At 39.2% G+C, this 18,050-nt stretch overlaps 1 protein-coding gene across 2 annotated transcripts in view; it reads right to left on the reverse strand.

Moving 5' to 3' along the window:
- LOC107737111 (polypeptide N-acetylgalactosaminyltransferase-like 6) overlaps positions 1-13,664 on the reverse strand; it is a 50,775-nt gene extending 37,111 nt beyond the window's left edge. For both annotated transcript variants that reach the window (XM_016548547.1, XM_016548546.1), the window contains exons 1-2: positions 13,483-13,664; positions 5,006-5,189 (exon numbers count right to left, since the gene is read on the reverse strand). In XM_016548547.1, the coding sequence (XP_016404033.1) occupies positions 5,006-5,189; positions 13,483-13,639 (341 nt within the window). In that variant the 5' untranslated portion in view covers positions 13,640-13,664. The remainder of the gene's footprint in view (positions 1-5,005; positions 5,190-13,482) is intronic.
- Between the last annotated feature and the right edge of the window lie 4,386 nt (positions 13,665-18,050).

Genomic DNA, 18,050 nt, shown 5'->3' on the forward strand with positions numbered 1-18,050 from the left:
ACTAAATATTGTAGAAACTTAATTTGCTGTAAAGTTGCTTTGCGATGATTTGTATCGTGAAAAGCGCTGTACAAATAAACTTGACTTGACTTGACTTGACTTAAACAATATGGTCCAGCATATTGGTTATGTTCAGGGGTGTGTAAGAACAATATAAGAAAGTGTGTGTTGGGGATAATTTGTGTATTCTTAATTAAAATGGTATTCTTAATATTCTTAATAATCTCAGTTTGGCTCATGAATATTACTTAGGTGAAGTAATGTTGCCAGTAATCACAGCTGTTTGCTGAAAAGCAACCTTATTACCAGTAGCGCCTGTGCCTTTGTTTGTTCAGTTGAGTACTTGGTCTTGAAGTTGTAGCGAATCAGCTCATGGGGAAATATGAATAATTAATCATAACTAGTTATAATTAATTATAAATATTTAGATCCGCTGTAGATATTTACTTGACCTCTCAGGGTCAACTGTCTGTCAATTCTAAGAACGTTAATTTCCTGGTTAAGGGAAATAACTTTCTTACTGTACAACTCTACACAGAGCCTGTAGCATAAATCTGCAGTTATGAGCAAACAATGACCAACGTCAAGTGTGATACAAGTAAGACTTTATTAACTACATAAACACTTAAACTAGTCCAACATACTACATAAACAATTAAACTGGTCTAACATACACATAAACACACACACACACACGCATACAGTTGGTATAGGAAAAGGGTTAAAGCTTAAGCAGTAAAGAGGAGAGAAATAAGGAATGAAGTTATGGAACCATTTGCATATTCAGCAGATCTACACCTGAGGGAAACGTCAGATTCTTAGTTCAAACACACCTTTGTAAAAAGATGCAAATGATACCTAATGTATCAATTAATAAGACTAAGTTTGAATACTTGCACGTCTCGTCTGTCTGAAAGAGAGGTTTGATGCAATCTGAAGGTTCAAGTTGATCTTTGCTGAAGTTGGTTGATGAAAAAGAACCAGTTTGAGTCAGAGAATCTTGGTGAATGGAAAATCAAGGCCGAAGGCCTGGCACAAAACTTAGGATGTCCTGGAGCGTTGTAGCTCACATCGTCTCAGAACCTAACACAACCACCGACTCCGGGGCGGGTCACTGATGTGAGGCCTTTAAGGTCTGAGAAGATTCACGCCTCTCAAGATGGGCTTGTCCAATGAGAAAGGCCGGAATCCCAAGTGGGAGTTTTGAGATACTGGGGAGTTTTTATGACCCTTTGTGTGAAAGCATGGTAATTTGCATATGGAACTTGAATCGAAATTACTAAAGATTCTCAGGACACTAATATATTGCCTATGTACCAACATATAATATACACGCTCGTTTAGATCATCAGAAGGCGAATTCATAGATACTAAACATGGTAGGATTACATATAGGCAAGATAACAGGAATGGGTTCCATCATAAGCATGCATAGAATAGTCTAAAAATATCAAAGACAACATACACAATGACCTGAAGGATATGTGTGTTCATTCAAAGAAAGGTTTTCCTATGAATTAATTAGAGAAGAGTCCATTTTACTGTGCACTGTGTCTTTCCTATGGAAATTGTAGTGAGAGGGGTAATTCTCAACATGCCATTAGGTCGTAAATGTATCTGGTGTCAGGGTTGCCATGGTAACCAGGGTCCTGGGCCTTGTTCACAGACAACTTGGCACCCAGTATGTTTATTGGGTGAGGGGTCTGTGAATGTTTGTTAATCTAATGAATAATTGATTTGTTAAATCAAATGAAAAATGGTGTGTCTGATTGGTCCAGACGCTACAAACTCCCCCTTTTCGGGCGTTGTTGTCCGTAGAATAGACAACAACGAGCGATGTCAAAGGTACAGAACAATCGAACACACCTCTGCCACTCACGGCTGGGAGACAGTCCCAGTTTATTGGGTGAGGGGACTGTGACGATTTGTTAATCTAATGAATAACTGATTTGTTAAATCAAATGAAAAATTGTGTGTTTGATTGGTCCAGACGCTACAAAGTCAACTAGTGGATGGCAAAACACAACCTTAAATATGCCCAAAAAATGAAGGAGTGAACAAACTTCAAAGTCACAGACATGTCATATCCCTTTGAAGTGATAAAAAAGAAAGAAAAAAAAAAGACAATTAAGTCTGATTTATCAGACACATTTTTTGGTCAACTTTTCAATTGTAAACGGTAATTTAGCTTAAAAAAAAGAAAAAAGGAAAGTTTACTGCCTGTCTATCTAAACGTTCTAGGCACACGCTAGTCGCATGTAGTCAGTAATGCTGACAGACTGGCAGAGTGGAATAGATATAAAGAGGTGTGCTTGATCCTTTACAGGTAGGCATGGGTTGAGCCAGTGACTGCAGAAAATATGACTTGCCCTGAGGGCTTGGAAGAGGAGTGGGATGCTGGATGAACTACAGTGGGCCGCAATGGGCAAAGCATACAGAAGAACCAGCAACCCGAGGGGAGGCAGAGGTCTGGAATCCATAGAAAGCCACAGAGGTTTGTGGATAAAGCCTTGCAGCATCCCACTAATGTTAACATTCTAATCCACATGTGTGCAGCAGCAGTCATGAAAGGCTGGTTGTAAGACTGTGTAAGAGTGTGTTTTTGTGTTGGTTTACGTAAGTGAGTGAGAGAGTCTTCACTCAGACTATTGCAGAGGGCATGCAGTGCGCCTGCACATACAAACACAAACACACACTCCGCCACACTCAAGAAAGCTGATTTTCTCAAGACCTCATATCCACCCCAAAAATGAATCCACAGCTTAATGCCTGGTATGGCTAGTCTGGGGCGCAATGTGCTGTGATGTGATAGGGGACCAAAAAAGTACGCAGACACACACGTGCACACACACAAACAAACAAACATTTTCACTCTCGCAACACACAAAAGTGTCTCTACCGCAGTGATTCCCATCCAGGGGTGAAAAGATTAGGATTTTGTTTGGTTAAAACTATAAAACAGAAGTTATGACTTAAAAAACTATTTGTAATAAAATGAAATGACATAAAACAAATGTTAACAAAAATAGTCTTGTGATTCCCCCCCCCTGGCAATTACTAAACAATTTTAAGGAAAGGGATCAAAATAGTATGTGTAAGTCAATTTATGTGGATGACACTTATAGCAGAACATATTTGAATATATAAAGACTCCAGAGAGAAATAAATTTCATTCTCCACTCATCTCACTTGCACTTCTTTAGAAAATAATGTCTCTCTTACCCATTTTTTTTTACCCATTTTTCTGCATCAAATGTCTCACATCAAACTAAATCTGGTTATAAAATAACTGATTCAATATTTCTCAAATTGCTTCAATTTACTCAAATTGTTTCAGTTTGAGAGGAAGCTACTTGGTGTGTTTTTCACCCACTGTTTTTAATTTAATTTAGAGTGAATTATTGCAATAATGGCCATATCCAGTATAATCAGAGTTAGAAGAAACACACACACACACACACAGGTTTGTTTTTGTGAAAAGTGGGGACATCCCATAGGCGTAATGGTTTTTATACTGTACAGACCGTATGTTCTATTGCCCTACACCAACCCTACACCTAAATCTACCCCTCACAGGTATATATACAACTGTTCTTTCTGGTCCTCAAATCTGATTGGCTGAGAGGTCTTTCCAACCATGAGATATTCACGCAATATCGCAACTGGAACGGTTTCACCATTTGTATCAAAGCGCTTGCAGCATTTCTCAAATCCACTATAATTTTATAAATACTACTGTTTTTGTGTCATGGAACATAGTTTTAAGAGTTTTTAGGCATGAATGTAGTTGTTTAGACTTCAAATATGTGGTTTGTTAATAAATATATTTTGAATATATTTGTAATTTGAAAAGTAGCTTAGACTTTTTTGGAGATGTGAGCTCTAGGGCTGAGAGCATGTTCATCTCGACCAGTTCTTCTGGAATTTGCAGCTGGCTCTGATGTCTCTATAGTGGTTAAACATGAGGTATAATTCATCTGGGGTTTATCTAATGGACAATGTTTGATCTCATTAATCTATTATTTGTTCCAGAGCAAACAATTTTGGCTGAGAGCAAATGGCTAAGCTGATGGCCCCTTGGTGAGCATAAGAGACTTCTTTCAAAAACATTTAAAAAAACCTACCCACCCCAAACTTTGAATGGTAGTGGGTATACAGTGAATGTATACATACTATTTATATTGTTGTGACAAACTGGGTATGTGGCCATCAGTGTTGGGCAGTAACGCATTACTTAGTAACGCATTACTGTAATTTGATTACTTTTTTAGTAACGGAGTAATTTAACGCGTTATCATTTTCAAAATAGTAATTAGAGTATAGTTACAAGCCGAGGTCTCTATACGTTACTGCCGCGTTACATTGCTGACAGAATGCAGTGATTTATAATCTAGATTGTAAAAAGGATGTAGCACACACACTGTCGAGTCAAGTGCCAGTGGATTAGAGACCTGCTCCTGCGAGACCCGACGCCACAGTGCGGCGTGGGACAAGATGAGCGAGTGTTGGTGCGGGCGGGTAGACACTCGTATGTGTGCGGGATGCGGGAGAATAAAATGATTCACGGCACCCCCGCAAAATAGAAATATCTAAACATAAAATATCTAAAAAAAAATACATTGTTATTCATTGCGATGAACTGAGATGTCTTTTAGAGATTATAAATGCAGCGCTCTTTGCTGGCATTCTGCCATGCCAAACCATGCATGCAGCAGCCGCTTGCTTTAGTTAAAAATAACAGTGTTCTGTGAATGTTGATGCTTTAATAACAAATATTTATCGGGAGCGTGTATGCTGGGATTTCATGCATTTCATGGATAAAAAAGAAACGTAACTAGTAATGTAACTAATTACTAATTACTTTTGAAATAAAGTAATCAGAACAGTAACGTGATTACTTTTAAAAGGAGTAATCAGTAATCAGTAATTTGATAAAATTTTCAGAGTAACTTGCCCAACACTGGTGGCCATTGGCATGTAATGGTGTAACACTGATTTCACTCACTCATATGGGTCACTGGGGTCTGGTCCTTGTAGCTCAGGTGGGATGGGAATACGTTTATAGTACATCTCCCAGTCAAAGGCTCCTCTCATGGCGTCTCCAGCCTGTGCCTCGTACCCAAAGTGGTTATGGTCAATCACATCTATCATGGGAGACACAATGGTTTTCGGATTCTGGGCGATCTGGTCTGCAGGTAGAAGGCAAGGAGAGAAAAGGTGAAGAAAAGTTAGGTAAAGCTTGAAATCTATCATTTCCGTCCCTTTACAAACACTCCATGGAGAAGAGGAGGGAAGAAAAGAAAGGGGAGGCAGCGCCTCTCAGAGTCTCCCTCCTCTCCTGGATCACTTGCTCTTCCTCGCTCTGCTTGGCTGAGTGTGGCGACCCAGTGAAATTTAAAGCCGCCACAGCTGCCCGGCGATTAGAAACAATTACAATGCTTCAAAGTAGGTTTGCTCCATGGAGGGCTGAGCAGAAAGGACCAGCGGTCCTTAACTCTATCTCTGTCAGTTAGCAGCCGCTAAGCCGTCCCAGATCTGTCACCCACACTCTCCCTCAACACCACTGCACTACTGGACCATGGAGATCACAGGAAGCAAGCAAAAAAGAGAGAGAACAGACCTGGAGCATGGGCTTAAACACACCACACCACACACCTGTCACGTGTATGTTCCTGTTTGTCCTTATTTGGTAGTTCCTGTTTCCTGTTTTATTAAGTTCCATTAGTCTCAGCTGTGTTTTATTAATTATCCTTGATCACTCCTCACCTGTTTCTGTTCTCCCTGATTACGTTCCATGTGTTTATAAGCCCTGTGTTTTCCTCAGTTCCCTTGTCCTGTCTATCGTCGTTTAAGTGGTTGTGTTCTCCTGTTTCTCCTAAGTGGATTTATTAAAGACTCTGTTTGTTTGATATCTGCCTCCTTTGTGCTTCTCGCCCTGGCAACCCGTGACAGAAGACAGGACCAAGATAGTAAGCGGCGCCCCTTCTCCCCGTGTTTGTTTTTTGTTTTTCCTCCGTGGCATGGAAACCGCCCCAGGCTCTCTCCAGTGTCAACTCCAGCCCCAGAGCTCACTCCAGCATGCCTCTCAGCACTCATGGACATGGCGCTACCCCCAGAGTTCTCGGCTCCTATCCTCACCCCAGAATCCACTCCAGAAAGCTTTCCCTCGTCTCCGCTGGTCCCGTCCAGCTCCCCATCGTCTCCTGAGTCTCCTTCGCCTCCGATGGTCCCGTCCAGCCCTCCTACGTCTCCTGAGCCCCCTGTGTTAACCAACTCCGCTCCTCCAGAGTGCCCTCCAGAGCCCGCTCCTCCAGAGCGCCCTCCAGTGCCCGCTCTTTCAGAGCGCCATCCAGAATCCCTTCGGGCATGGGGGGGCATATATCCGTGGCCATAGTGGCCGAGCCGGGGGACCTGGAAAGGCCACGAAGGCACCTCCATGGCCTCCAGAATGGCCGGCACCTGCATGGCCTCCCGAATGGAAGGCACCTCCATGGCCCCCTGAACTGCCTGCTCCACCATTGGCCCCCTGAACTGTCCGATCCGCCATGGCTCCTCGGACTGCCTGATCCGCTCTGGAGGCCTTCCCGTGTCTCTGTCTTGCACCAGCCTCCAGGGTGCCCATCCCCCCTCCCCGGTGGTATTGTTACGGAGCAGGACACGCCTTCCGGGAGGGGGGAGTAATGTCACGTGTATGTTCCTGTTTGTCCTTATTTGGTAGTTCCTGTTTCCTGTTATATTAAGTTCCATTTGTCTTAGCTGTGTTTTATTAATTATCCTTGATTACTCCTCACCTGTTTCTGTTCTCCCTGATTACGTTCCATGTGTTTATAAGCCCTGTGTTTTCCTCTGTTCCCTTGTCCTGTCTAACGTCGTTTAAGTGGTTGTGTTCTCCTGATTCTCCTAAGTGCATTTATTAAAGACTCTGTTTGTTTGATATCTGCCTCCTTCGTGCTTCTCGCCCTGGCAACCTGTGACAACACCTTAAACAAATACATCATAAAGATTAAACTCAAGAGCACAATCTCCACAGTCTGTCTGAAACTGAAGCTGCAGTGACCACTGCAAGACTCAACACTTTAATAATACAATAATTCCCAATGAATTACAATTTTATATTAAAAAATAAAATCTCTTAAACACATTTTACTAGCTTTTTAAGCACTTGGTTTTTATCCAAAGCGACTTGCATTACAATTAAATTAGATATTTTATCAGTCTATTCATTCTTTGGAAATCGAACCTATGACTTTGTCATTGTTAGCGCCATAGTGTACTGTGTGAGCTATAGGAATTATTTATTTTATTATTATGTTATTTATTTATTTATTTTAAAATACATTTTTACTCGGCAAGGATTCATTAAATTGATTAAAACTAACAAGAAAGACATTTATAATGCTACAAAATGCTTCCATTCCAAACAAAATGTTTTCTATTCATCAAAGAATCCTGAAACAGCACAACTGTTTTCAACAGTAATTATAAGAAATGTTTCTTGAGCACCAATTAAGCATATTAGAATGATTTCTGAAAAAAAAAATCACTGGAGATGATTTTTGAAAATAATTAAAGGGGTCATATGATGCGATTTAAATTTTTCCTTTCTCTTTGGAGTGTTACAAGCTCTTGGTGCATAAAGAAGATCTGTAAAGTTGCAAAGACTAAAGTCTCAAATCCAAAGAGATATTCTTTATAAAAGTTAAGAGTCAGCCACGCCTACCTAAAACGGCTCGTTCTAACACACCCCCACATACCTACGTCACTATGTGGGAAGATTTGCATAACGCCGCCCAAATGTTCACGCAAAGAAAGAAGGCGCAACTTTTATTCTCGCTGTAGTATTGTTGTTGCCACCGCCATGTGGGTGTGATCACTGTGTGATTCGTTGTGAAAGCGAAACTACTTTGTTTGGCCTTCCAAAAGAGGACTATATCTGCTTCGTCATGCCTGGAGCTGATCCGTGCTGGTTGCTGAGGAAATACTACAACTTTGCGCTGTGGATCGCCGGATCGGCTTTCACCGTGGACGAAGCGGAGTCCAGCCCGGGGTCGTCACATGTGGTTACCGCAAGCCCTCCGGACGCTCCTTCGTCGAATCCGCTGCTTCTGCTCATTCTAGCCCTCCGGCCGTTCCTCACTATATCCCCCGGCCTCTGCTCACTCTAGGCCGCCATGTGTGGCGCTGTGTTTCGTTGTGAAAGCGAAACTAATTTGTTTGGCCTTCCAAAAATGGACACGACTAGAAATCAGTGGTTAAGTTGTATTTACAACACTGTTCCAGAACACTTCAACCCAAATATTCAGATGTGTGCAGCACATTTTATGGAGGACCGTTTCCTGATCCTGGGAGAGTAGACTACAATGCCGGCTTTTCTGACTCAAAGACTGTAAGTACGTTTTTTATATTTAAAGAGTTTTTATATTTGATATATTTAAAGCGAGTTTTTTGGGCAGTGTAGAGTAGGGCTTGTTGTTTGTCATTTCTCCGATCACAAATGCAGACATGGTTTTATGTTTACACGGCAGTATAAGACAGTATAAAAAAAGACAGTATAAGTCATTATAATCCATAATTATGTCCCCACTGGATGCAATGAATGCCTCGTTTATAATGGGTTTTCATGATTTTGAATCATCGCTCCGGCCTGACAGGGCATCATCACAATATGGTAAGGGGCGTAACATTTCCGTCACACGCTTGAGGTATTCGGCCAATCACAACGCACTGGATAGCTGGCCAATCACAGCACACCTCGCTTTTCAGAACGATGAGCTTTGTAAAAATCGACGCGTTTCAGAAAGGCGGGGCATAGAGGAGAAACAATAATGTACAGTATGTGGAAAATAATGTGTTTTTTGAACCTTAAACCGCATAAACACATTTCATTACACCAAATACACAAAATAATGTTCTTTTTAGCAGCATCATATGACCCCTTTAAAATTCCCCCCACAGTGTAATTTCCACCACGTCTGTTAATTAAAATTCTTTGATGAAAATGAAAGTGATGGAAACTACATTTTGAACTCTTTTGTCTTGCTAATAGCAAATTTAAAAAAATCCATACAATAAAAATATTTTCACACATTTTGACTAATTTGTCAAAATTATACAGCTTGAATGGAAATTATTAAAACTAAAAAAAGTTATATTTTCTTTGCTTTCACACATTATGTCATTTCATCTCATGCTCTTCATTTTTTTTTCTCACAATAAATACTGAAACACTTTATTTCACCATCTAGTTAGATTATAATAGTTTTAATACATATTTTATTATGAATTGTCATAGTTTAAGACTGAAAGTCCAAGTGTGGGAGAAGGGTTAAAGCAAAATCAATACGTAAAAGGCATTTGAAAGTAGCAAAAATAAATGTTAAATGTATGGTAAAATGTTTCAAAGATCCTTTTAAAGTGATCTTCATTTAACATAAATTAAACAAGTTGGAATAGGGTGTATGTAGGGTGTATCATCTTTGAATACTACTCCTCAACCTCCACAAGCGTCAAGCATCCATCTGTATGACGTGATGGCAACCAAAACACTGTCTCCTCTCCATTGGTAACTGGTGTGTGTGGTCAGAGTAATTTAGCAAGTTCTCAAGAGCTCTCCCATCCAGATACTAGCCAGGCTTAACCGTGCTTAGTATGAGTGGATAACCAGTAAAGAGCTGCAGGGCTATAATATGTTGCCTTTCTCCTGCAGCAGACATTTTTTCTGTGCCTTTTCTATTGTTGTAGAATGAATACAAGCAATTTTGGTTGTATAACAGTAACTTAACTACAACTAAGCGCAAATTACAGGAATACTATGTATTGGAGCGCAATGCTACAAATAGCTGTTTTGATTGGAGAATTTACTGTCGGCTTTGTGTCATTAGTTAGGCTAGAGGATGTCTTCTGTCGAGAGCTGCTGGCATTGCATTTGTTTACGTGTGTGTGTGTGTGTGTGTGTGAGTTCAAGAACAGGCTTTCCTAAAAAGCGACCACACAAACAACCACCTGCGTTCTCCTGCCAACACTCACATATCACGCCTTTGTTTTCTCTCTGGCACCAAGGATCCACTTTCCTACCATAAAAACCTGCTCTGCTGTGGCTCTTACTGGGGCTGAATCCTTTGTTTGATTTTTTATCCTATTGCAGATGTATCTAAGTAGTCTAAATCTGAAAACCAAGGACCCCATCTGATGTGTACCGAGTTGAGGAGGACAAGTGAAGAAGAATTTAGAGGAAGACTAAGCAGAGATTTCTGAATCAGATTTGACTGATTTTTGTAAGAGTAGCAAAACAGCATCAAACCAGACAGACCAGATTGCACATTGTAACAACATTTTAGTGCATTTATAAAACAATTTGAAGACAAATGGCATAAAGATCACTCAGAACGACACAATATCAGCACAAAGAAACTTGTTCGGGAGATGCTGGCAAAACTGCCACTGCCAATGTCAGCCTCAGATATGAATCTCATTTTCATGAATTTCTCCCTTACCTATATATAATGTACACTACCAATCTAACATTTGAGGTTGGTAAGAGTTTTTTTTTTTTTTTTTGGAAAGATGTCTGTTATGCTCAACAAGGCTAAGCAAAAACAATATTTAGAAAAATTATTACAATTTAAAATAACGTTTTTCTATTTGAATGATCCTTCAGAAATCATTCTAATATGCTGATTTGCTGCTCAAGAAACATTTCTTAATATTATCAATTAAAAAAAAAAACTGCTTTATATATTTGTGGAAACCATGCTACATTTTTTTTCAGGATACTTTGATGAACATTAAAGGTGGGGTAAGCGATTTTTCAAAAACACTTTAGAAAACTGACTTGGGCTGACTAGCAAAACAAACTTGTAGCCAATCAGCAGTAAGGGGCGTGTCTACTCATGATGTGGAGGAGAGAGCGTTCAGTGTACAGGACGGACATTAGCCAAGCCGAGCGACAGGAAGATAGAGATGGCGGATAAAAAACAAAAGAGGAAAACGTCTGCGGAACAAAAGAAGGCTTAAGGCAAAGCTAGTTGTTGTCTGTCTGTCTAGTCCAGTGATGGGCGAACTTGGCCCTTCCAGGCCACTTTCCTGCAGAGATTTGATCCAACCCTGATATGACTCACCAGCCTGTAGCCTTCTAGTAGTCTTGAAGACAATGATTAGCTGGTTCAGGTGTGTTTGATTAGGGTTGGAGCTAACCTCTGAAGGAAAGTGGCCTGGAAGACACTGTAGACACTGTGTAACATTGGTTTTGCTTTGTTTCACAGAACTAATCGTTGCCTGGGTTGCGTACGTATGTGTGGGGCGGAGCTATCAAAATCCACCCCACCTTTAAGTTCAAAAGAAAAGCATTTATTTGAAATAGAATCATTTTTATTTAATATTATAAATGTCTTTACCGTCTCTTTTGATAAGTTTATGCATTAAAACTGATCAAAAGAGACAGTAAATACATTTATAATGTTAAATAAAAAAGATTTCTATTTCAAATAAATGCTTTTCTTTTGAACTTAATGTTCATCAAAGTATCCTGAAAAAAATGTATCATGGTTTCCACAAATATAATAAGCAGCACAAATGTTGTTGTTTTTTAAATTGATAATCCTTGCTGAAAAAGTCTTTAAAAATCTTACTGACCCCAAACTTTTGAACAGTATATGTAATTATAGCTTATTTAATTTGTTTTTATGATGCATGTATCCAGAGCACATAACCTTTTGTAATGGCCACATCTAGACAACAGCCATATCAACCTTACTAAAAACTGCAGAGATCACAGTACCATCATGAAAATCACAGACATTCTATGGTAAAAACTGTAACTCAAATGTTATTTGGAAAACCAAACTAGTCTGAATAGTGCTGTGGATTTACACTCCCTCAAAATAACCGCAATTTATGACAGTTACACAGAATAAGACAAGTAAGTACTTGAGCATCCAAAAGGGCTAAATCTACTCCCAATTCCTATTGCTTTGGAATATGACAAAGTTCTGAGCCATAAACACCATTATAAACTTTGATTTTAAAGTAAAAAAAGGTTTTATTTCCCAAAGTAAAGACTTTGTATTTACCATAATTTAAAATGAGACATTCCATGAAGCACTGCAAATGGCATTAAATAAATTGTATTTATAAATAAAAAAAAAAATAATAATAAAAAAAAATAATTAATTAATTAAATAAACTACAGAGGTACAGTCTGTGAGTTTTTGTCCTTAAATTTATAGCTAAATATTTCATTATATAAAAATATATTATAAGCCCAGCATGTTGATTACATAATTCACAATGTTTCATAGAAGTTTTTTTCCCTCTTGGTTGCAGTTCTTGATTTCATGGCAACAGTGACTTCTGTTATTGGTAGAATCATGGAGGACTTCTCTTTAGGATTATGGGTAATGTACATTTTCCACCAGAAGTGCATCTCCTTTTTTTTTTTAATGACACTGAACACTGTGACACTGACACGGATCCTCAAATCTCCCAAATGTTTTTATTGTTAAAAAAAAAAATAATAAAAAAATGTAAAAAGAACAAGAGGTAGTTCTCTATAGGAGGACATCAATGAGATTTTTATGTCCAGAACCCAGCTACTGTACTCTATAATGGCTGGAGAGTTCTTGATAAAACAAAGTACCATGTGTGCTTGTGTAAAAGTTTGTTTCCTTTGGTCATCGCATTTTAAAGGCATGTAACCTTGGTGTATCTTGCCAAACATTATTTATAAATAGTCTGGTTGCATCCTATCTAACAAGCAATGGTTTGATGAGAAGACTGGTGGAGCCCAGTCCTTCACATTACAGATCAGAGCTCTGTTTCAAACAGCGTGCAACACAGTACCTGTCGTCCGCTTGTGCATCAGCTCCACTCTAAACACACATGCCAGGCCGCATCCCAGCATGCCTCTCAAAGGCCATACACAGCTCACTGTAACCAATTAGAACTCGCCATGCTGTCCCCACGTCTCTGGGACGACCACCTGATGATCAGCCCAGAAAAAACAGACAGATCATGCCTACTAAGTAAAAAACGAGCTCGTATCAGATCAATAAGCGACGAATGTGCAAAACATTTGCTGAAGTAGGCATTTTAAAACATCTTATAACAGGGTCATGTGCATCAAAAGCCGTCAGGATTTGCAATGCTTATGTGGCACAGCGGGATAAACTATAGATTCTATCCTCAATGAGTCTGAAAACAAGAAAGGTTTTTCTGTGATAAAAGGAACAAGCCACAGACAAGAAAGAAGGAGATGGAGTATTTTATTTAATTTTTTTGTTAATCAACCGATTGCAGGGGGAAAGACTTTCGACGGGAAAAAGCAATTGAATTTTGAAATTGCTAGATTCAAAAGAGAAAGATAAGCACAAAGAACATTCCATTTGGTTTTCAGTGGCTTGTGTTTTCTCACAGTGATAGGCATAAAAAAACAGAGATAGCTGTGTGTACCTGCCGCCAGGGTAGGCAGTTTTTATGTGGACTCACTAAGCAGGGGTGGCAGCCAGTTGATGTTGGCTTCGCAGTGAGAATCCAGGAAAGTAAGGACTTCTCCTCTAGCCACTGATGCTCCCAGCAGCCGTGTGCGGATCAGACCCTCTCGCTTTTTGGTGCGCACGATACGGACCTTAGGAAATCTGGACATGTACTCCTCCAGATGTGCCTTCAGGTGATCTGAAAAACAGGCAGAGGAAAAAGAGGAGAAATTACTAGAAAGAAAGCACCTGGGGGAAAAAAATAAAAGGAAATTACATAAGTCTAGGTTTGTGTTTTGTTAAAGGAAAAAAGAGGGAGATTGATTGTGTGTTGCGGTGCAGTGGTGCAGTAATTTAATCTCAGAATTGTTTCTCCATTCTCACAGCCCCATTCAAGGGCATTAATGTTTAAAACCCCATAAGATTCCACCGCTGTTAACACTTAAATGAATTGTTGAATGTCTTCGTTTCTAGAATATTAATCAGGACAATCAGACTCAATGTTAATTCTTTGGCTGAACGTAATTCAGTTCTTAACACAAAATTGCCATGCTGGTTTGACTCAAACACTTTCTGCAATGTAAATCCTAAAACAGTGAAACACCTAGTGAATTGATTAAGTACCAAAAAATGATGAGTAATTCAAACTTTTTCAAGTTAATTACTAGCTAGACATTAGCATGCTTTTTAACTACATGTAATATAGGATGTGCAGTACTTGCTCACTAAAACAACATGCATCATGTAACAGAACAGGACACTAAAAATACTCCCATTTTTCTTCTTCTTTTTTTATTTCTCAAAAACATAAAATAACATTTAATTTATTCTTCTGCTCCAGTCAGATGCAAAGCATTCTGGGAACTAGAACTCCACTGCCCTGTTTTAGTCGACGCAATAAAAATAATTCATGTAGTAACACAAATGGATTAAGTAAATTTCCATTTTACAAACGTAAATGAATTAAACACAGTGAAATTAAGACAACATGCTCAAGAACTGTTGCATTAGCTCATTAAGTTTATATATTGTTTATGTCAAACATTGCTACTTTTGGAATTCAACTTTCAATGCAATGTTTTTCAGTCAATATGAGCGCACAAACATCTTTAATTATGCTAACGTGAGGTAGACACAAACGAAAAGCGAAACAGATGGAAAAAGTAGATTTTCTCTATGTTAGTCGGGTAGTAGGTAATGCATTTGACCCCTTTCAGTGACAGCGCAAAGAAACAGCAAAGGCAGCCATTTCAAAAGGTAAAAAAATTGAGTGAAGTCTTATCTTTCCACACATTACTGTTTGTTCATTTTCAGAAGCAGCAGGAGTTTGCTGAAGCTTGTCGACCGTTTGCACATTATTCAAATACAAAGCATTAATACCTACACAAACTCAATCACCACTTCCCAGCTGCTGTGTCTGTGCATGAGTGTGTGTATGTGTCCATGTGACTGTGTGATTACTGCTTTGGAGGTACCAAATACATGGGCTTTGGAATACCACCAATAACATAAATCCATTAGGTGCAGCAGCCATGTGTTGATGGAAGGTTTGAACTGGAAGGACCGGTGAAATTCTTCATTACATATGAAAGCTTTGAAGCAGGCATCATTAAAGTTACGTACATGAAAAGAGTCACGCTTTGACTGTAAGGTTTGTGTGCTATGTTAGACATCAAGAAGGAATCGTTCATACATTTAAAAACCTCTAAAGTTTTCACTTTAAAGATGCTTATAATGGTTCTTCCTGCTTCATGAATTCTGAAAGAGATGTCTTCAAAGCACACAAACAATGTTTGACAAAATGCATCTTATAAACAGCTGATGTACATCCACAACAGCTGTGGTGTCCCTAATAGGGATGAGCATGAGCACTTGAGAACTAGACTACTCAGAAATGACAGTAATGATTTCAAAAATATTAAACAATGAATTTACTTAAAAAAATAAGTAGCACAGGAATCTGTTGTTTTTCCCTTTTGATTTTAAGGAAGCATTTATTTAACAACAAACCCAGTGTGACATGATATTTACACGCATGATGTCTACATACCTCCAGTATACTCCAGAGAAGACCCATTGTGTCAGAAATGCAGCACTGACATATTTATTTTTAATATGGCACCAAAAAGACTGGCAACTTAATGATAGTAGCACTTCAGACCCTCAGAGGGTTTCTGGTTTGTGTACAGAGAGCTCAATGCAGGCCCCCCAATGCAATTATAAACAACCCAAACAGAGCAGGACATCTGTGATGAAAAATAAAAGAGTATATTAGCCGATGGGGAGACAGTATGTGGGGCGTTCATCTGGTAGATGTCAAACAGCAATGTATGTGTGCACGCGCTTGTTTCTCTTGCTCAGTTCTTTCAGGCCAGAGGCCAAACTCACTTCAGGGAACCTCCAGCTGCACCCTCACTGTCTACTAAACTCAGACAAAGTCACCTGCCAGCGCAAAAGTTGCATTCAGCCCTTTCTCTTTGTTTCTCTCCTTCTCGCTCTCTCTGTTCTTCTAAACTCCCAGGGTGTCTGGCCTTCAAACAAATGGCCCCAATAAAAGTGACAGCCTCAATATGAGTTGCCACTGCACTCTGATCCCACTGAGCTGAGGTGGGGAGGAGACTCGCAAAACTTTTCCAGGCTGCCGTTGTTAGTGTAAGTGGCTCACAGAAGCGAAAGTGTCTGGTGGTTTTTCTCTCTCTCTTTTTCCATGTCCTACGAGTGCTTGATTAAACGAGGTCATAAATCATTGGTGCTGATGCGTGGCAGGTCGAGCGGCGGGGAAGGAAGTGACAAATAAACAGTTATGAGGAAAAGGCAAAGTTCCGTATCCCGCTGGCATATGGCTGACAAGCCATGATGAAGGGCAGGCGCATTCTCTGCTTTGATGGTTTGCAGACAGACCTCTCTGTGGGCCACTACCTTCCCAACCTGGGTGGACAATTTCATTTTTCTCTTTCCCTGGTGGTCTGTCATTAAGACAGATGGTCGGGAACCACTTGCCCCGTTCAAGGTTTTGATAGTTTTTGAGACAGAAGCACGTCTTCCCGAACCGTACCCTTCATATCACATTCAAATCGACACTGGTGAGATGTGAGACTCTCTGAACAGTGCTTCATTAGAGCTTGTTTCTTTGATACGATAAAATTACCAATGTCTCTGCAATTCAAACTTAACGAGCGAGAGATTCACACCAATGAGTCACTTGCTTTAATTGTTGCTGCGCTACTGGATGAACTCAGTTAGAACCGTATCGTTTTACTGGTGCTGTTGGTATTAGGCAGAGAAAAGAATATCCCCTATTATTAGCTGAGAGGCATAAAAGATAATAACTGCAGATCTGACCATATGGTGCCCTTTGGTATCCTTTTTTGCAAACTATCAAAGGACTCTGAGCTTTAAAGTGAGTTTCTAAGGTAATTTTTTTTGGGGGGTGGGGTGGGGGTAATATAAATAGTTGCATATACACAGAGAATTTCTAATAGGGTCAGGATACACAACTGAGCCACGCATATATACAAACAAAGAGCAATGTGAAAATGTTGCTTTTCAAAGACACCACATGAGTTTAAAATCCTACGTTAATTTGGAACATAAACTTCTGTACAACAAAAACAGCTGGATGCAAAGACATTGTGTGTGTCTGTGGATGTTTGTGTGTTATGTGCAATTACAGACATTGCTGAAATGCTGCTGAGAAACTAATAAAAAATGTAATGGAATTAACCATGTTTGTTCTACAATGAAGCAGATTTATTTTGCTTCAGAACATTTATCGTGGTAAAGTCCAGGTTTTCCACAATTTTTTTTAAATAAAAAGAAACGAAAACACTTTTCATGTCAGTCATTTGTGATTACTGGATAAGATAAAAAATAAAAATAAAAATTCATTACAATTCAAGTCGATCTGCTAATTAATCATTCAGACTGATTTGCAAATCTGTTCAACCAATGCATGCATTAAATGTAGGAGGATGCACTAAAATGATAAGTAATAAAGACATTTATAATGTTACAACACATTTCTATTTCAAATAAGTGCTGTTCTTTTTAACTTTCTATTCATTAAAGAATACTGAAAAAAAGTGGTATTATGGTTTCCACAAAAATATTTTCTAAAACATTTTTTAACTTTGATAATAATAGAAAATGCTTCTTAAGCTGCAAATCAGCATATTAGAATGAAACACTTTTCAAAAACATGAAAAAAATCTTACCAACCCCAAACTTTTGAATGATAGCATTTATGCAACTTTATTGACTTAAGATTTAATTAATTTACATTACTTTTCCAAGGCCTGAAAAACCAGCAAATCAATAAAGGCACCTAAAAGTTACTGTAAAAAAAAACAAGTGCCCTGTTTTCAACATGATACATCACTGGCTTATCTATCTTGGCACGTTGCATCACTCACCAAGTATTTCTTCCTTGCTAGCTGTGATTTAGCTAGTGCAGACTTGCCGTAATAGACTCATTACAGTGAATGAATTAGCTGCTTTGTCTCTGCACGAGTGTCGTTGGGCTCCAATAATGCTGCTGACGTTGTAGTCAGGATTCATCTGTGGCCCCCAGAGAACAGGCAC

This window comes from Sinocyclocheilus rhinocerous, unplaced genomic scaffold (genome assembly GCF_001515625.1).
Source record: "Sinocyclocheilus rhinocerous isolate Xijiao unplaced genomic scaffold, SAMN03320098_v1.1 scaffold344, whole genome shotgun sequence".
Lineage (NCBI taxonomy): Eukaryota > Metazoa > Chordata > Actinopteri > Cypriniformes > Cyprinidae > Sinocyclocheilus > Sinocyclocheilus rhinocerous.